This window comes from Podarcis cretensis, assembly GCF_951804945.1.
Source record: "Podarcis cretensis genome assembly, chromosome: 16".
Taxonomy (NCBI): domain Eukaryota; kingdom Metazoa; phylum Chordata; class Lepidosauria; order Squamata; family Lacertidae; genus Podarcis; species Podarcis cretensis.
In genome coordinates, this window is record NC_137186.1 from 9088797 (window position 1) to 9109792 (window position 20996).

Sequence of the window (20996 nt, forward strand, 5' to 3'; positions counted from 1 at the left end):
CTGAGCCAAAGGCAGAAAGCCCAGCCAGCAGCCAAACGAAGCCTCATCAATAAGGGACAGCAGCGGGACATGGGCTGGGATAAGGGACTGTCCCGCCAAATAAGGGACGCTTGACAGCTATGAGCGGGAGGCCTCATTAGGGAAAGCGCGCCTCAGTTTAAGAACGGTTTTGGTTTAAGAATGGACTTCCGGAACAGATTAAGTTCATAAACTGAGGTACCACTGTACAAGGAAAGAAAGAAAGGAAAGAAAGGAAAGAAAGGAAGAAAGGAAGAAAGGAAGAAAGGAAGAAAGGAAGAAAGAAAGCAGGCATCTTTCTTCCTAGCCACTGCAGGCATGTTCTGCGTTCCAGGAACTTTTTCCGGTTGCAATTCAGTCCCAGTGCAGAACTGAAGCATCCCTTGGCCTATGCCTCCTCCAGCAGGGCCTGCCTCTCATAGGAGGGTCCACAGCTCTTTGATGCTCCCAGGATCTGTGCCTTGCTGCTAGCAAACATCCTAGAGCTAAGCCCCAGTGGTGGACGTGCAACAGAAAAAAGATCACCTTCTCATGAGGCCCTTTCTTTTACCTGTGTCTAATCTTCCAACACCTGCACTGGATTTCCACACGTTTTAGTGTTAAGCGAAAGGGAGAAGAACATCTTTTCTGTATCCGCTTCCCCCATGACGTGCATAGTAGAATCGATCTGCAGCGCTAAATGTTTAGGTATAGTAAATATTAGGATTTAATTAGAACTCGTGTGTTATAACTGGAATATGTTCTAAGACAGTTTCATATTTTTTTTTTATAAAAGATTTTTATTAATTTCCAATTTTTTAACAAAAACAAAAAACAACAAAAGAAACAGACAAACAAAAAAAAAACTCATGTTTTCATAACCTTATTTTCATAACCCTCATAACAGTTTCAATGTGTCTTAGAAAGGGGGTTATGTAAAGACCGTGAGAATGTAATCCAGATCCACTGTGTGGACCTACTTCTGAGCAACAGCAATTAGCGTGTGAACAGTTAATTAACCTAGGTAAATGTCCTAAGTGTGTACCATTCTTTAATCCTAGTCAATCAACAAGGGTCGCGTAGTGATTTCAGGCTCTTTATTGCAGCTCATAAGACAGTGAATGAAATTCCCCCCAAACCTCAGGCTTTATATACATGATTTACACAATGAGTCCCGTCTGACTGGCTGATTCTGCTTCCCTCCTGGAGCCTGATTGGGCTGCTCCTGCAGGCCAATCAGTTGCTGCATTCTAGGATCTTGCCGGCCTAATAGGCTGATTAACTTCCTCCTGGGGTCTGATTGGGTTGCTCCTGCAGGCCAGTCAGGTTGTTGCATTCTCGGATCCTATCTGCCTATTGTTCTACTTTCCAAGCTTAGAACATAACATCAGGTTAGCTAACACCTGGGGGGATTAAACATTAGTACTTAAAAGCATCCAAATAATGGACCGTTAGAATGAAACGGAATAAAGGAGATTAGGAAATGTCTTGGAGTGTGGCGGAAATGACTGACAGAATCCGAGACCAGGGAGAAGAGTTGGTGGAAGAAGATTGGAAGAAATTTAAAGATTATTTACAGAAACACTGTAAAATTATTGAATGTTAAAATGATGTTGGAATGAAACGAAGCGGTTTTAGCAATAAGGTTAAATAGGAATATGTAAAAATGGATTGATATTAGATGAAAATACGAAGTTATAATATGTGAAGATAAAGAACTAAGATAAAACAAAGAGGGTAAGGATTTGCTGAACTAATTATCTGAATTGGAATACAAAAAAGGGAGGTGTGAGGAAGTCATGAAAATAAGTAAATGAATTGTAAGATATAGAAAGAGGGATTTATTTTTAACTGTTTTTATTTTTTCTGGTATTTGTATTTTTTGTTTTTTGTTTTTACCATTTTTGTAACTTTTCTCTTATTGAAACTTTAATAAATATTATTTTTTTAAAAAAAGGAAATGTCTTGGAGTGAAGTGCTACACTACTGTGGGGAAGAAACCCCTCTTGAGATGACTGTGCTGTAAGATCTGGACCCCCTCTATGCAGACTGGAGGTGTAAATCTGTGAATAAACTGTATTTCTTAAAGCTGCAACAGTCTCCGCTGTGTCTCAGTTCCCCATTGTTCAGCCCAGACACTGAGGTCCAGCTCCGAGGGCCTTCTGGCAGTTCCCTCACTGCGAGAAGTGAAGCTACAGGGAACCAGGTAGAGGGCCTTCTCGGTAGTGGCACCCTCCTATGAGATGTCCAGGAAATAAACAACTACAGTGGAGGTTGCGAACGTGATCTGTGTGGGAGGTACGTTCGCAACCCACAGCACCTCGTCTGCGCACGAGCGGCTTGTGATTCGGCGCCTCTGCGCATGCGCAAGCGTGAGCGCTGAAACCCGGAAGTAACCCTTTCCAGTACTTCCAGGTTTCAGCACGTCTGTATCCCAAAAATGCGCAACTTGAAGCATCTGTAACCCGAGGCATGACTGTACCTGATTTTTAGAAGACACTTGAAGGCAGCCCTGTTTAGGGAATTTTTTAATGTTTGGTGTTTTATCGTGTTTTTAATATTCTGCTGGGAGCCGCCCAGAGTGGCTGGATAAACCCAGGCAGATGGGAGGGGTATAAATAATATATTATTATTATTATTATTATTATTATTATTATTATTATTAAGCACAGACCCTATGTGTGTGCCCAGGACCCCATGGGCTCTTGCGGCAGAGAGAGGGACTTTTGTAACAATAATTTTTATAGACTCTTGCTCATCATTTCTCTAAGCTAAGAAGTCCCAAAAGGTCAACAACATCTGGAGAGGGACACAGGTTCCCCATCCCACATCTGGAACCTTTTTTTCACACAATTGCGAACTAATAGATGGAGAAAACTGTGACTCTCCTGGTGGTGTTTGACTCCAGCTCCCATCTGACCCATCAGCCAGGATGGCCCGTGATCGGGGATGTGGCCCCACAACACCTGAAGGGCCATCCCCTTCCTAAGCCCCGTTAAGAGAGCCGGAATGACGAGCTTTCCAGAACGACGACTGCATTGAACAGAAATGCATGTTCATGCGCTTCTGCGTCCTGAGCACTAGAGGGCAGCAGAGGGAGCTGGCAAAAAAACCCAGGGCCTCCCCTGTGGAATGTGCAAAACACACACACACACAAAACACAAACACACAACTCCTGCAGTGGGCGATGGTCAACACAAGGTGGTAGCACAGGCCAACCAATCTCTCCCTCTGCGATGCTCATTCCAAAGTCGGTTCTGAAATGGCTTCCAGCATTGGAACAACTCTTAAAATGAGAGCTAGATGCTCGCACCCTTTCAAATTCGTTTGTTTGCTTGCTTATTTATTAAACTTCTATACCGTCCTTCATCCGAGGATCACAGGTTGTGGTTTGCAGTATTAAAAAAAACCAAATAATAGGCGAAAGATTTATATGATCTGAAGAGAAACCAGAGTACAACAAAGCAAACTGGACTCCTTGGCTGGTTTTGAATAAACATTCACAAACTTTTTATTGATAATAATCAGCTAGATAGTTTGAGGATCTATACAACTGTGTAACATGCAGAAAACAGCATTTTTAGAGAAATCCAAGACTGGAACTGAGGGAAGTCGGGGGGGGGGGGTTGGGGGGTGAGTTCTGTGGGGGAAGGGAGGAAAAATGGGGGGGGGGGGAATAAGGATGATATGTTTCTGGATAATGTGTTTTGTTTTAATTTTGAATAAAAAGCTATTAAAAAATTAAAAAGAAACAAATAATAATAAACTGCATAAAAACAAACAAAACAAGAACTCCGCCAACACAGTTTTAACAAGCTATATAGATTGTTTAATTAGCCAAAGGCCTGGGAGAAGAGGAACGTTTTCTCCTGGTGTGCTCTCTGTTACATGCTCAGAGGCTTCCCTGTCACCTCCTGAGCTAAGCAGGGATTTGAACTTGACTCCCAGAGGTGATGTTGAGGGAGCTGTAAAAAAGCCCCCAATCTTTCTCTCTACATCTTGGGCAATTGAGACAACCTGATTCCCTCCAGCTATACTACAGTTCCCATCAGCCAGTGCCAGTCCCGAGACTCGGCGTATCGTAATATATACATCACCATCATCATCATCATAAAAGAAGACCATGATGGGGGAGTTGCTAATAAACTTTGCTGCATGGAGTCTCTCTGTTTAGGGTTACCAGACAAACACACACATTCTTTCCTGTGATACTCCGATCCTTCCTGCTCCCACCAGCTGGCTCTTCCATCCCTCCCACCCCTGTCAACCATAAATCAGTCAGCCCTGCCCACTGAGCGTGTTCAACCCTCAAAGAGCTATTTGAGGGTTTTTCCTCACTGGAAATTCTTATTTTCCCCAAAGCTTTATTTCTTTCGACAGAGAGGCATTACTTCTCCAAACATTTGGGGTTTCCCCAGACCTGCTGCTTGTCAATCAGGTCAACCAAAGGCCTGGTTAAAAAGGAACGTTTTTGCCTGGTGCCTAAAGGTGTATAATGAAGGCACCAGGCAAAGTTCCCTGGGGAGAGCATTCCACAGACGGGGAGCCACTGCAGAGAAGGCCCCGTTCTCGTGTTGCCACCCTCCGAACCTTTCAAGGAGCGTCTCCACCCCCATCATTCTGCCTGGACACTGAGGTCCAGCGCTGAGGGCCTTCTGGCGGTTCCCTCACTGCGAGAAGCCAAGTTACAGGGAACCAGGCAGAGGGCCTTCTCGGTAGTGGCACCCACCCTGTGGAATGCACTCCCAGCAGATGTCAAATAGAACAACAACTACCAGACTTTGAGAAGACATCTGAAGGCAGCCCTGTTTAGGGAAGCTTTTAATGTTTGATGCATTACTGTATTTTAATCTTTTGTTGGAAGCTGCCCAGAGTGGCTGGGGAAGCCCGGCCAGATGGGTGGGGTATAAATAATAAATTATTATTATTATTATTATTATTATTATTAGGCACACAAAGAAGGGCCTCAGAAGATGATCTCAGGGTCCGGATAGGTTCATACGGAAAGAGGTGGTCCTTGAGGTATTGCAGTCCTGAGCCGTTTAAGGCTTTGAAACCAGCACTTTGAATTGGGAAATTAATTGGGAGCCAGTGCAGTGGGACCAGGATCGGTGCAATATGCTCAAACTACGGTATCTTGCTCTGATGTGCAATCCGGCTGCTGAATTCTGCACTAGCTGAAGTTCCTGAACCATCTTCAGAGGCAGCCCTACATATAATGCATTGCAGTAATCTAACCTTGACCAGAGCATAGACAACAGTAGTCTTCAGTTTCCCCATTTTCAGGGTGTGTATGTCTTCCCTGCCGGGTTCTACAAAGGGCAATGTCGAGACGAAGGAGGGAGAGAAAGCTGTCTGCCAAGGTTGCCACTTAGACAGGTTGTAAGTAAGAAGACAGGGGCAGTCAGAGGTTCATGGGGCAGCACCCCCAAATGCTTCACTCCCTGTTCGGACCACCACCACCCCCGCAGCTCCTCTCCATGCTGGGCTGTGGAGTGAAAGAGATCTGGCAACATGTTTCAGCAGCCGGCCCAACCTTTAGACCAGTGGGACGTTTGTCCTGGCTAGCGGCGAAGAAATCCCCTTCTTTGTTTGCAAATAAAATGAGTGAGGTGGGGAGGAGCCTCCCCCTGGTCTCCTGGCAACGTGAGAAGGGTGCGTGTTTGCCGAGTGAGTCATTCCCTCTCCCCAGGCATCCTGCTCTCCTTCCGAACACTGCTGGGTTGAGCTGACTCACTTGGCCGAAGAGTGGAGGGATTGGACCAGACTATGCAGAGGGAGGGATGCAAGTGGCGCTGTGGGTTAAACCACAGAGCCTAGGGCTTGCCGATCAGAAGGTTGGCGGTTTGAATCCCCGCGACGGGGTGAGCTCCCGTTGCTCGGTCCCTGCTCCTGCCAACCTAGCAGTTCAAAAGCACGTCAAAGTGCAAGTAGATAAATAGGTACCACTCCGGCGGGAAGGTAAACGGCGTTTCCATGCGCTGCTCTGGTTCGCCAGAAGCGGCTTAGTCATGCTGGCCACATGACGCGGAAGCTGTGCGCCGGCTCCCTCGGCCAATAAAGCAAGATGAGCGCTGCAATCCCAGAGTCGGCCACGACTGGACCTAATGGTCAGGGGTCCCTTTACTTATGCAGAGGGAAGAGACATGCAGCTGATTGGGATGGTGACTCTGAGCGAACTGAGGAACATGCTTGTGGGGATAAGTGTGTGTGTGTGTGGATGAGAGATCCACAAATCCTCTTAGCCATGGTGGCCGAAGTTGTAAGAAAGAGATGTCAATCCCAATGTTACCACCTTAAACAGTTATGGCTTCCTCCAGTTAATCATGGGAGCTGCAGTTTGTTATAGGTGCTGAGAGATGTTAGGAGACACCCCCATTGGCTATAGTTCCCATACTGGTTTACCCCTACATCCGGATTTGGCCATCGGAAACAGTATCTGGGAGTAAATCACAGTAACGTCCGGGGGGAACTGAAAGCAGCCATGTTTAGGGCAGTTTTTAATGTTTGATGTCTTGTTGTGTTTTTAATATCCTGTTGGAAGTAGCTGGGGAGGCCCAGCCAGATGGGCGGGGGTATAAGCAATAAATTACTATGGTTATGATTATTATGTACGGCAAACCATGTAGGAAGTGCTGAATTTCCTTCAAAAAAGCTCAAAAACATGTTTGTTTTTATTTGATTGGGGGGGGGCAATAAAGCTCAACTACTTTGGGCAAAACTAAAAAAAGCTCCACAATTTTGCCCCCGCCAAAAAAACAAAACAAAACCCCAAGCTCAACAACTTTGGCCAAAAAAGCTCAAGGATTTTTCAGGGATCTCTGGGAATACCCATCTAGTCTAGCTTCCCATTCTCCCAGTGGCCAACCAGGTACTTACTCTGCAAAGGCCTCAAACAGGACCTGAGAGTGCCAGCAACTCTGCGCCACTTGTGATTCCTAGTGACCATCACCCAGACGCATATCGTGGAGGGAGAAGACAATAGGTAGTATCCAGGGATAAGGCTGGTCCTCCATGGATTGGCCAAATCCTTTTTTATAGACGTCTGGGCCAGTTGGAGGCCATTTTCATCACATGCTTCTGGGTGCTTGGCAGAGGACTCTTTTAATAACACCCTCTTAAAATCTAAAGTGTAAGACAGGTATTATTATAGGTTGTTGTTGTTGTTGTTGTTGTTGTTGTTGTTGTTGTTGTTACAGTGGTACCTTGGGTTACATATGCTTCAGGTCAGGTTACAGACGCTTCAGGTTACAGACTCCGCTAACCCAGAAATAGTACCTCAGGTTAAGAACTTTGCTTCAGGATGAGAACAGAAATCGTGCTCCGGCGACACAGCAGCAGCAGGAGGCCCCATTAGCTAAAGTGGTACCTCAGGTTAAGAACAGTTTAAAGTTAAGAACGGAGCTCCAGAACGAATTAAGTACTTAACCCGAGGTACCACTGTATTATTATTATTATTATTTTATATGCCACCCCTCTGACTGGGTCTTATCCCAGTACAGTGGTACCTCTGGCAACCGTGTTTTGTGTTGTGTAGGCTCCTATAATGTAAGTCATGGGCCCCGCCTGCTAGCCTGCTCCCTAAATTATCACTGGTTTGCTCCTTTCTATATATAGGGTGCCTACATTCTGCATGGACAGCATGTGCAAATGGCTTTAGATACCTATTATGTCCATAAATTACCATATAGCATATATTCAGCACAAAGAACAGCGTCAATTTGTTGTTGACAAAGGACAGCTGGACATATAAAGGGCCCCATTACCTTCAGTAGCTGAGGCCTCATCAAACCTAAATCCGGCCCTGTCCATCACAGCATCATAGAATTGTAGAGCAGAGACATCACCTTGCCAACAAAGGTCTGTATAGTTAAAGCTATGGTTTTCCCTGTAGTGATGTATGGAAGTGAGAGCTGGACCATAAAGAAGGCTGATCGCCGAAGAATTGATGCTTTTGAATTATGGTGCTGGAGGAGATTCTTGAGAGTCCCATGGACTGCAAGAAGATCAAACCTCTCCATTCTGAAGGAAATCAGCCCTGAGTGCTCACTGGAAGGACAGATCGTGAAGCTGAGGCTCCAATACTTTGGCCACCTCATGAGAAGAGAAGACTCCCTGGAAAAGACCCTGATGTTGGGAAAGATGGAGGGCACAGGGAGAAGGGGACGACAGAGGACAAGATGGTTGGACAGTGTTCTCAAAGCTACCAGCATGAGTTTGACCAAACTGCGGGAGGCAGTGGAAGACAGGAGTGCCTGGCGTGCTCTGGTCCAGGGGGTGACGAAGAGTCGGACACAACTAAAAGGCTAAAAAACAACAAGAGCTGGAAGGGACCTCTGAGGATCATGTAGTCCAACCCCCTTTTAATGAAGGAACCTTCTGCCCGACATGGTCCTCAAACCTGCAACCCCAAGAGTCTCATGCTCTATCGAGTGAGCTGTAGTTGAAAACACCAGCTTAGGGAAAGGCATCCCACAAACACACTTGCCTGGCAGTGAGCCCCACTGAACTTGGTGGGCTTCCTTCTGAGTAAATGTTAGAGGATCATGCTGTTAGCATTCAAATGCAGCGGAGGTGAACTTTCCCCCAGCTTCAGCCCCTGGATCAATTATTTTCTAATTGCCGTTTGGCTGCCCATTTCCTGACCCCAAATGCAAGATCTGGCTGGCCTGATTTAAGACCGTAAATGAGAAATGGGAACGCGCCCATAAATTTGCATGCATGCGTGACAGATGTAAGGAAATAAGAAAAAGCCGCAGGTTTGTTTCCGCTTAGCCCTGAGAAGTTCTTTTATGGATTAGACTAACTGAAATATTCAAACATCAAGGGACTGAAGAGTTTGCAGCTGTGGGGAGTCAGCGTCTAACAATGTCTGGGGAGAGAAGGGGGGTAAGGATGTAGATGAGGTGCACATTTAAAGGCAATTTTACTTAATTTGTGCTTTCTGAAACCCTAGGCAAACTAAAAAACAGCCACCCTCCGAAGCCCTCAGTTCCTCGAATTTTGCCACGCCCCATCATGCGTACAAAAATGCATATATCTGGGTAACGTTAAAGGTAAAGGTAAAGGTAAAGGGACCCCTGACCGTTAGGTCCAGTCGTGACCGACTCTGGGGTTACGGTGCTCATCTCGTTTTATTGGCCGAGGGAGCCGGCGTACAGCTTCCGGGTCATGTGGCCAGCATGACTAAGCCGCTTCTGGCGAACCAGAGCAGCGAAACGGAAACGCCGTTTACCTTCCCACAGGAGCATTACCTATTTATCTACTTGCACTTTGACGTGCTTTTGAACTGCTAGGTTGGCAGGAGCAGGGACCGAGCAAAGGGAGCTCACCCCGTCGCGGGGATTCGAACCGCCAACCTTCTGATCGGCAAGTCCTAGGCTCTGTGGTTTAACCCACAGCGCCACCTGTGTCCCTTGGGTAACGTTACTTGTGCATAAAAAAATGGGCTTGCCAGTGAAAAGGACGCAGAAGAATCCATTGTTTTAGGGGAAATGTTACTGGAATAATGTACATCTTAAGGAAAACTGCACACAAATTGCAAAAAAGCGAAACAAGAAAACCACGAGTTTTCAGGAGGAAGAGGCACTGAAAGGATGGCGAATTTTCATGAGGATTGGTTAATAATAATAATAATAATGATAATAATAATAATAATAACAACAGCAGCAGCAGCAGCAGAAATAACAATAACAACAGACAGATGTGGAAATGTGGAGAAAAGACCAGAATGCAGGGAGGGGATGAGAAACTGAGAAAAAACAAAATTAAAATATTAATCCAACCCTTTTCCTCACTAAGTCCTACCAGATAATCACTATCATCATAATTTTATTGTCAAAGGCTGCTCTTAAACTCGGATCCAGTTTACGGGCTTTTTCGTAGCGGCTTCTGGTTAGCCACGGTGAGAACAGGATGCTGGACTAGATAGTCCCTGATCCAGCAGGGCTCTTACTCTTTATGTTCTTACTCAGAGTAGACCAAACAGCTGATTATTTATTTATTTATTTATTTATTTATTTATTTATTTATATATAAATAATCCATAATGCCATTTGGGGATTGAATATATATATATATCAAAGCTCTTTACAGCAATAAAATGTTCAATCTGTGCAGTATGAAAACCATAAAAACAGGCATTAATTCACCATTTGTAGAAGGAATGCGTTCTTAACGGGCAGAACGAAGTTGCAGAATAGAAGAAGTTTCCAGCAGGTATTTAAAAGCTGGCACAGAAATCTCTAGTGGCAGAGAGTTTCGCAGGACCGTGCCGACCGACACTGAAAGCTCGGCTTCTCGCCTGTTGTCAAATGAGCCTCGCCCACTTGATTTTGTCGTGCCCGTTGCCCCTAGTAGGTCTACTCTGAGCAGGGCTCAGACAAGGTTCCAGAAGGTGGGTGGTTTCCTACCAGGCTGTGTTTGCTTGTTTTGGGAGTCATCGCTCTGTGCTGCTGAAATCGGGGCCTGTTTTACGGGTGACTGGCCATCGGACAATGCAGGGGCTTATTCAGATGTGCTGGGCGACGGGAAAGGCAGAGAGGATTCGAGAGCCGGGCACGGGACAGAGTGTGACAAGAAGACAAAAGGGGTTGTGTGCCTGCGTGTGCAGCTAAATAAAGGGTTAGCTGCCTGTCACGTGCGCAGCTCAGAGAACTAAGGTCTGCAAGTTTATGCAGGCAGCCTTGATCCAAGGGTAAAATACACTCCGGCCCTAAACTGCACTCTTGAGAAGACGCAAGTATCGTTTCGTTTAAGCTGCATAAAAAAATGTAGCTTCGAATGGCAAAAGATTCAAAAGGCACAAAATTGCAGCTTTGAACTTATGGAGTGGCCCGGCAGGAATTCCTGCATCGCAGGGGCTGGACTAGATAACTCTTGGTGTCCCTTCCTATGGTTCTGTGAAAAGAAGCAGAAGATCAACAGGTGGAGATGTACTGAGGCTTGTTGAACTGTTGAAATCGAGCAGCAATGAGATTTAGGACTAGGCCAGAATTCCATCCCCATCTCACTCCTTGAGTTAATCCTGTTGACTTGCGGAACTCACCGCCACAAGAGGCTGGGATGGTCAGTAGCTTTAGAAGACAATGGTGCCTGTTATTACTACTGCTCATCAGGAGGTAGTGCCAATACAATTACCAGACACAATTGTTAAATGAACCCTCCGTGGACAGTGGCACTCTACTGTTAAAGACCCATCACTGGGGGACAATAGCAGGAGGGGCTGATTGCTCGCATGCTTAAGCCACTTCTGCCTAAGGAGGAGGTGGGTTTGCGCCCCTCCTCATGAGCGGTGGGTGGAGGCCAGCCCCACATGATTGGGGGGATTCCCAGCCATGTCATCCCCTGGTCGGCCAATCGGCTGGCTCTGGGGGCGTGGCCTGCCCTATTTAAGGGAGGACGCGTCCGGGGATCTCCCTCTTTGCCGCCTGCCAGTTGTTCCTGCTTTCTCCACCCTCCCGCCCTATAAGGTTTTTGTTCCTTGACCTTGCTATGGACCTTGGTTGGTCGCCAAATGAGGGGCCTGGTAGGAATTTTCCCACTTGGCAAATTGGCACCAGCCACTTGGTTTTCGCCTAAGGTAAAGGTAAAGGGACCCCTGACCATTAGGTCCAGTCGTGGCCGACTCTGGGGTTGCAGCACTCATCTCACTTTATTGGCCGAGGGAGCCGGCGTTCAGCTTCCGGGTCATGTGGCCAGCATGACTAAGCCGCTTCTGGCGAACCAGAGCAGTGCACGGAAACGCCATTTACCTTCCCGCCAGAGCGGTACCTATTTATCTACCTGCACTTTGACGTGCTTTTGAACTGCTAGGTTGGCAGGAGCAGGGACCGAGAAACGGGAGCTCACCCCGTCGCGGGGATTCGAACCACCGACCTGCTGATCGGCAAGTCCTAGGCTCTGTGGCTTAACCCACAGCGCCACCTGCGTCCCTCGTAGCAAATCGTCACAACTTTCTGGGTATTGGCGGTTAGGCATTGGTATAGTTCTATAGATGGAAGAGGGGAGGTAGTGCCATCGCCGGCCCCACATATTGAAGGATAGTCTGTTAAAGGATTCCGGGGGGGCGTGGCCCTGTCCAAAGCCTATGGAGGTGAGGGCCCAAGGCACGCCCCCTATCGGTGATCCCGAGGGAGTTCCTAGTTGATGTGCATCAGCAGGACTCCCCCTACTGGTGGTTAACCCTTCCCAGACTTCAAGCGGACGGGCTGGAGTCGGATATAGTCAGTTAGGACCAATGCCTAAGCCAATACTGCTCATCACCTGTAACCAATAAAGTTGTGGCCTTTTTTAGCCCATTAACCTTAATAATTGTGTCTTGTGTCATTATTTCCACCTGGGGGGGTCGGGAACTCACCACACAACGGGCTTTCCACTGGGCCATCTGGTTTTCTGCTATGGGTGACAGATGCCTGACTAGTTGGGCCTTCGGTCTGACCCAGCAGAGCTGTGCTTAGGCTAATAGCCCAGAGAGTTAGGGACAAAGTCTCCAGGAGCAGAAGCAGTCTACCTCTGAATAAGAGGCCCTCTAAGCTGGGACAAGGGACATGGGTGGCGCTGTGGGTTAAACCACAGAGCCTAGGACTTGCCGATCATCAGGTCGGCGGTTCAAATCCCTGCAACGAGGTGAGCTCCCATTGTTCAGTCCCTGCTCCTGCCAACCTAGCAGTTCGAAAGCACGTCAAAGTGCAAGTAGATAAATAGGTACCACTCCAGCGGGAAGATAAACGGCGTTTCCGCGCGCTGCTCTGGATCGCCAGAAGCGGCTTAGTCCTGCTGGCCACATGACCTGGAAGCTGTACGCTGGCTTCCTCGGCCAGTAAAGCGAGATGAGCGCCGCAACCCCAGAGTCGGTCACGACTGGACCTAATGGTCAGGGGTCCCTTTACCTTAAGCTGGGACAGGGACTCAGAACCCAGATGAAGGAAGTCAAGTAAAATTAAATTAAGCTTCCTCCTCATCTACTAAGACAAGAATAGGGGAGCTCAGGCCCAAGGGGGCAGGTGTTGCAGGGGGCCGAGACCTCTCTGCCTGGCCCTCGGGACTTTTCCCAAGCCACTCCCCCCTTAGTGGTCTTCCTCATCACCCTCCTCAAGTATCTCTGCCTTGCTGGGACGTGTCCTTGAACTCTGACCGTGCCTCTTGCGTGGACGGACGGAGGGCAGAAAGGTGCAGGTAGAAACATAAGCAACATTTACAGCCTTTGCCCCTGGATCCATCCACCACTGGCAGGTGGCCCCTGGAATGTATCTTTGGGAGAAACCCGGCCCTTGAATGGAAAAAGGCTCCCTGTCTCTTTATTGGGCGGAAGGGACAGAGGAATCTGTGTAGTCCCCCCTCCGGCAGGACCTTTGCAAAGAAAGCTGGTTTCAGTTTTTCCTGGCCAGGCAGGAAATCCATTCAGAGCTTCTGAAGCTTGTGAGGTTCAGGTCCAGTTTTCTACCTCTTTCCAGATGGCAGCTGCTTTGCTTGATTCCTGCCCCCCCCCCGGCGGGCCAGGCCCCAGGCAGCTGGGATGGGCGCTGCGATTACAGTGTGTGTGTGTGTGTGTGTGTGTTCCTCCGAGCGATTCCTCCAGTCTCTGCTGCCCAAAGTTTTGCAAGGCTGAGTCATCTCCTCATGATGGAGCTACTCCCTTTGCCCCGAGGCGCCACGCCCTGGCATGGAGGCCGAGTGCCAGGCTGTGAGGGAAGTGGCGTGGAAGGAAGTCTTGCTTGCCGCTTGCAAAAAGGGATGCAGCTCTCGGTCGTGGGTTCAAAGGCAGCTGTCGTGTGCTGAGTCAGACCATTGGGTCCATCTAGCCCAGCACTGTCTGATCTGACTGGCAGAAGTGGTCCAAGATTTCAGTCTAGAGCCTTCTGCTTACAAGGCAGAGACTTTGTCACTGAGCCCCTTACTATGATGATTCATCCCACCTTACTGGTTTTTCGAACACCTGGAGACTCGTGCTTATTTATTTATACCCCGCCCATCTGGCTGGGTTTCCCCAGCCACTCTGGGCGGCTTCCAACAGAATACAGTGGTACCTCAGGTTAAATACTTAATTCGTTCCGGAGGTCCGTTCTTAACCTGAAACGGTTCTTAACCTGAGAAGCCACTTTAGCTAATGGTATACTGGACCGAGGCCATTTAGGGCTTTAAAGGTCAGCACCAACACTTTGAATTGTGCTTGGAAATGTACTGGGAGCCAGTGTAGGTCTTTCAGGACCGGTGTTATATGGTCTTGGCGGCCGCTCCCAGTCACCAGTCTAGCTGACGCATTCTGGATTAGTTGTAGTTTCCGGGTCACCTTCAAAGAGCGCTTTGCAGTAGTCCAAGCGGGAGATAACCAGAGCATGCACCACTCTGGCAAGACAGTCCACAGGCAGGTAGGGTCTCAGCCTGGGTACCAGATGGAGCTGGTAGACAGCTGCCCTGGACACAGAATTGACCTGCGCCTCCATGGACAGCTGTGAGTCCAGAATGGCCCCCAGGCTGCGCACAGGACTGGCATAGTACCAACTCCAGACTTCTGAATCCAGAGAAGGGGAACATGAATTTGCATCCTCGATTTGCATTCTTGGACAGCTCCTTTGCTTTCTTATGGAAGGGTTTTGTTTCTGCAATCATTTCCATTTGCATCGAGGCTTCCACAGAAAGTGAGCGAGCTTTTATCCCTCCATGCAAAACTGCCCCCCTCCCCTTTGCGGTAAATCACAAGATTTAAACAGGAAGGGGCAAAACGGTTGAAATATCTGGGATGCAAAAAGGTACAAACGCTGGTTTGTAGGTATAGGTGCAAATTTCAGGATTAAAAAGCGACAGGTGGCAAGACAACCGAGACTCCCATCCAAATCAATTAACCCGCTGCACACCTCGGATCACCACAAAACCAGTTCTTTGACTCCAGATTAATTTTGGAACAGATCGTGCTTCAGATCAAATCTCTCCCCCCCCTTCAATTATATCCATTCATTATCTGAAATGAATTTTTAATATATCTTGCTTTTTGGGAGTGGTGTAGCTCGGTGATTTGCTAGCTCAGTGACAGAGAACAAGGCTGTGATGATTAGATCTGTTCTTTAAGGCGTGTGGGTCAATTAAAAAAGAAAAAAGAATGTTCGCCGAAAGCTAGAACAATCAGAAAAATTAGGCACTGTTATACAAGGCGGGGGCGGGGAGGAAAAATATTAGTTCACAAAGAGCTCTCACGCCACTGTCACTTTCACAAAATCAATAGAAAACCTCGCATGAAAAAGTTGAGACTCGCCACTGTGGCCCCACCCACTTTTGTGGCCTCTGGCCCCGCCCACCCCTGTCTTGCAGTCCTCAGAAGGTCCCCTATGAAGGTATGTAGGGGGCAGGAAAAAGTGACCCTCCCGTTAAGGAGCAGCCGATCCATCAGGCTGTAGCAGATGGAGCGAGAGGGGAGAAACAGGATCTCTCCATCATCTCCGCTAGAAGGCAGCTCCAATGGCCTCCTTTCTCCATCAGCTGTCACCTGTCAGCAGTCTTTAACATCGGCAGTAACAGCTAGACCATGGGAGCGTTTCAGCCCTGTTCTTGAGTTTGTTTAAAATCTAAAACAGCTTTATCTTGTATTCTTTTCCTTGAATTTGTGCCACTTAGGTTTTTAAACCTTTTTGTAAAAGCAGCACTAGAATTTTCACCGCCGAGTCCTCAACCCTCTGTTATTGCGCTTTGCTTTCTTCAAGTCGAGCTTTGTTTAAAACTTGCTGTTTAGGTTTTCGAACCTTTTTTTGTAAATTCAGTATTAGAAATTGTACTTTTGAGTCCTCAATCCTTTATTACTGCACTTTTCTTTACCTAGGTTGAGCTAGGATCATAATACATCAGAATTTGGGGGGGTTCTACCCTTGTTTGAATTTTGGTCATATAAAGTTTATGATTTTTCTATTTCCTTCTGAGGAAACTGAAAAGTTCAGTGAAACGAGGTTTGTAGCCGGCATCCCGTTAAGGCTTTGTTCTATTTTAGGTTTTTCAAATTTTCCCCCTTAAGCTTTTTGATTCATATTGATTTTTATTATTTAGTTGGTTTCTGCAAGATAATATTTATAGTCAATTACTTCTCGTTTCAGGGATTTTATTTCATTTGTTTTGTGCAATTTCTCAGTTCCTTGACTGTCTTTTTTCTACTGATCCATCAGGCTGTAGCAGATGGAGCGAGAGGGGAAAATCAGCATCTCTCCATCATCTCTGCTAGAAGGCGGCTCCAATGGCCTCCTTTCTCCATCAGCTGTCACCTGTCAGCGGCCGCTCAATCAGTCAGCAGATAACTGGGAGAGAAGGGAAAGAGGGCCACTCTATCAGCTCTGCTGAGATACCAGTGACCTTTGTTTCCTTTTTTAAAAAAAATAATATTTATTACTTTTCCAACAATTTAAACACTACAAAAAAGAAAAACAATACAATACAATACAAAAACACTACACAACACCAACACATTAAACCAACAAAACAAAAACAAAAACAGTTTAAAACACATCAAATAATTTCAGTATCTTATCTTTCATTCACTTATTTCTGCGACCTCCTCACACCTCCCTTTTTGTATTCCACTTCTGTTAATTGTTTCAGCAATTCCTTTCCATCTTCCTCTGTTTTCTATCCTATAATTATCTTAGCACATTCTAACCTTATTTTCCTTTAATACTCTGTTAATCTGGTTACAGATAGGTAGCCGTGTTGGTCTGCCATAGTCAAGACAAAATAAAAAAATTCCTTCCAGTAGCACCTTAAAGACCAACTAAGTTAGTTCTAGGTATGAGCTTTCATGTGCATGCACACGAAAGCTCATACCTAGAACTAACTTAGTTGGTCTTTAAGGTGCTACTGGAAGGAATTTTTTTAGTCTGTTAATCTGTTTATACTTAATTCCTCAGTGACCTTTGTTTCCGCCTTTCTTTAAATGCCCCATCCCAGCTGCTCATGAGAAGACCTTGTAAACTCAGATCTTGCTATTTCCTCCGCCCTCCCAATCCATTTTCCTTTTGTGCCATGTCTGTTTGAGGATTGTAAACCCCAGGGCAGGGCACTGTCTTCTTTGTGTTGATCTGTAGGTTATTCTAGGAGCCTTGTTTGGCAGAAAGGTGGGATAACGATTCTTCAAATAATTTTTTGTTTAGTGGGGGTTTTCCACCACCCCTTGTCTCTTCTGGGATCAAAAGCAGGTTACGCCTCCCTGTTATAAACTGGATCACTGCAGAGTGATTCACCCAGCCTGCCACCTCCTTATCAAACAAACTCACATTTTTTTCGCCTAATGCAAACAGGAGGTTACAATTTGTGCAAATCTCTCCTCCCCCCCCCCCCACTTCTTACAAACACAATAAACTCTGGCTGCTGAACCAAGGAGATATTCTGCGCATAAGCCCTCCGTGATCCGGTTCCAAAAATTAACCAAGAATTGAAATATATATATATATAGATTACTTTAAAGAACACTGTAAATACGTTAAAACGTTAGCAGGATTGATGTAATATTTATGAAGTTGTAATAGAGTTAGGATTGGAAAAGAAGTTGAAATTATTTGGAGAAATATAATTATATGCAAGGAGAAGAAAAGGGGGAAAAATGTAAACCAGTGGGGGTGGGGGGGGGGAAGTCAAACAATGCAAATTGGGATTGGAGATGTATGTATAAGAAGAAGAAAAATGTTGTCATACTCATAAATTGAAAAATATTTTTTTAAAAAACACACAGCCCAGTTTCCAAGAGAAATTGATAACGCAGATGTAAAATCATGGTTGGGAGACCAAATGAATTATCTGTATCACACAAAGTTTATAGAAACCGCAGGAGGCAAGAGTGCTCCTGTGCTTGGGTCCTGCAGATGTTGTACAATGGCAATAAAGGTGTTGTTGTTGTTGTTGTTGTTGTTGTGTTAGAGCAGGATGCCAGACTAGATGGCCCTTTGGCTTGATCCAGCACACTCCTCTTATATTGTTTATTTCAGAGTATTTTAATTTCAATGTGGGACACCTAAGAAAACATGGAGCATGTGCAACAAATAAGAGCCAGTGGTGGTGTAGTGGTTAGAGCATCGGACTGGCACCCAGGAGACCTGGGTTCAAATCTCCACTTGCCTGCAAAGCTCATTGGGTGATCTTGGGAAAGAGAGAGATAGAGAGGTGCCTTACAACTCGCAGGCTGAATTTGGTTTGCAGTGCCAGTTATTGAAATCCACGGTTAATTATTAATATTTTTAATCAACCAGTCAATTATTGCATATTTACCAGGGAATTCACCCCAGCCCAAATGCTAGTCAAGGGCCTTCTGAAACTCCCTTGACAGAGTACCAGAGAGAGAGAGAGAGAGAGAGAGAGAGAGAGATCATAGAATCATAGAGTTGGAAGAGACCACAAGGGCCATCGAGTCCAACCCCCTGCCAAGCAGGAAACACCATCAGAGCACTCCTGACATATGGTTGTCAAGCCTCTGCTTAAAGACCTCCAAAGAAGGAGACTCCACCACACTCCTTGGCAGCAAATTCCACTGTCAAACAGCTCTTACTGTCAGGAAGTTCTTCCTAATGTTTAGCTGGAATCTTCTTTCTTGTAGTTTGGAACCATTGCTCCGTGTCCGCTTCTCTGGAGCAGCAGAAAACAACCTTTCTCCCTCCTCTATGTGACATCCTAGATGAATGGCATCATCCTTCCAAGGGCTTCTCTTTTCTCTGATCGCTCCAGGTGCAACAGGTAACCTTCAGTTACAAACAGGACATCTCTCTCTTTTTTTTGCAAAGGAGCTTCCCACAATGCAACACATCTATGCATATTGTTTTCTGCTATACATGCCATTTTAGGCATGCGTAATCCTAGTACAGTGGGTACCTCGGGTTAAGTACTTAATTCGTTCCAGAGGTCTGTTCTTAAATGTTCTTAACTTCACTAAACTGTTACCTGCTCTGCAAAGTGTTGCTCTTGTTGTGCAATTTTTCTCCTGCCACGATAAATCTTGCAGCTTACAAAATGTCACTTTGTGCTGCCCACGTAATCTTCAGTTTGAGATATTGAGAGCTAGAAACTTAAAAAAACAAACAATCCAGAGGTGTGACTGTGGTAGGAGTGGCTGCTGCACAAAGCGAAACCTCACTCAGCTCTCTGAGAAACAGTTGTTGGTTTTTTCCAAATACAGTGGTACCTCGGGTTAAGTACTTAATTCGTTCCGGAGGTCCGTTCTTAACCTGAAACTGTTCTTAACCTGAAGCACCACTTTAGCTAATGGGGCCTCCCGCAAAGTTCTTAACCCAAGGTACTATTTCTGGGTTAGTGGAGACTGTAACCTGAAGCGTATGTAACCCGAGGTACCACTGTAGAGTCATACCTCAGAGGTCGAACAGAATCCGTTCCGGAAGTCCGTTCAACTTCCAAAATGTTCGAAAACCAAAGCACGGGAAGCTCCTGCAGCCAATCAGAAGCCATGGAAGCCCTGTCAGACATTCGGCTTCCAAAAGAATGTTCGAAAACTGGAACACTCACTTCCAGTTTTCGATTGTTCGGGAGCTGGAACGTTCAACTCCCAAGGTGTTCGGGAGCCGAGGTACGACTGTATGTGCGTTTTGGGACATGTTTCACGGCTGTAGAACTACACTGCAAAATCCAGAGGAGTGGGGCTATCAAAGGAGAGCTGTGTTTCAATTCACATATTGTTTCGGAATACGCGGATCCTGTTCTCCCTGTTTGGGGCAGACGCTGAGATTGCCAAACCTAGCCTGGGACATAAGAACAGAAACTGATCCTTCCTGAACCAGGCCAATGGCCCATCCAGGGTTGCTGGAAACCACAGGAAGAGGACGTCCTTTTGTCCCAGGTCACAAGGTGCTTACATTGGTCTCAACTAGGGCCAGGGCCTTTTCAGTACTGGCCCCGACTTGGTGGAACGCTCTGTCACAAGAGACCAGGGCCCTGTGGGACTTGACATCTTTCCGCAGGGCCTGCAAGACAGAGCTGTTCCGCCTGGCCTTTGCTTTGGACTCAGTCTGACCCTTATTTTAGATTTTAGAATGATTTTAGGATGACTTTAGGATGTTTTATCATTTTACTGTTGTTAGCCACTCTGAGCCTGGCTTCGGCTGGGGAGGGCAGGATATAAATAAATTTTATTATTATTATTATTATTATTATTATTATTATTATTATTATTATTATTATGTTGCCCTCCCCTTAAGGTCTTGATCTATCGGCTACTTTTAAAATGAGGCTGCATTTTAAATTGCATTTTAATCTGTATTTTAAATTGGTTTCTCCCCCCCCCCCCCCATTATGTTTTTACTGTGATTTTATTGGTGTTAGCCGCCCTGAGCCCGGCTCTGGCCAGGGAGGGCGGGGTATAAATAAAATTTATTATTTGGACTATATGGAAATGGCTGAGATGACTGGCAGAATCCGGGACCAGGGAGAAGAGTCAGTGGAAGAAGATTGGAAAAAATTTAAAGTATATCTTCAAAAATATTGTAAAATTAAGGACTGTTAGAAACATGTTGGAAAAAGAAAACTAGATGGTTTTGGTTGAAATGACATATAGGACTAAGTAAAGATGAGTTGATGAAATTGACGAAAAGAGAGGATGTTAAATTGTAATATATTATGTTAAACTACTTAAATGAAAATAAGGTTGGAAGGGTCTGCTGAAATAACGGTCTGAATTAGAATACAAAATTGGGAGGTGAGAGGAGGTCAAGGAAATAAGTAAAGGAAGAAAGTTATGCAAAAGATTAATTAGTTTTTTTCTATTTTTATTTTTCTCTTTTGGCGTTGTTATGTCTTTTTGTATTTTGTATTTTGTATTTTGTATTTTCTTCTTTTTGTTATTCTTAAATTTTGAATAAATATTATTTTTTAAAAAAATTAAAAATAAATAAATAAAATTTATTATTATTATTATTGTACTTGAGTTCTGCTTGCTGTTTTCCCGGGGATATCTGGTTGGCCACTGTGAGAAGAGGTTGCCAAACTAGACACACCATCGGCCTGATCCACCAGCCAGGCTCTTCCGA

The 20996-nt window shown here is 45.8% G+C and overlaps 1 protein-coding gene across 1 annotated transcript in view; it reads left to right on the top strand.

Moving 5' to 3' along the window:
• The window catches only part of LOC307205768 (protein S100-A16-like), a 28072-nt gene extending 12543 nt beyond the window's left edge, over positions 1-15529 (top strand). Inside the window, exon 3 of the mRNA XM_079958551.1 lies at positions 15383-15529. Coding sequence (XP_079814677.1) covers positions 15383-15514 — 132 coding nt within the window. The 3' untranslated portion in view covers positions 15515-15529. The remainder of the gene's footprint in view (positions 1-15382) is intronic.
• Positions 15530-20996: the final 5467 nt, after the last annotated feature.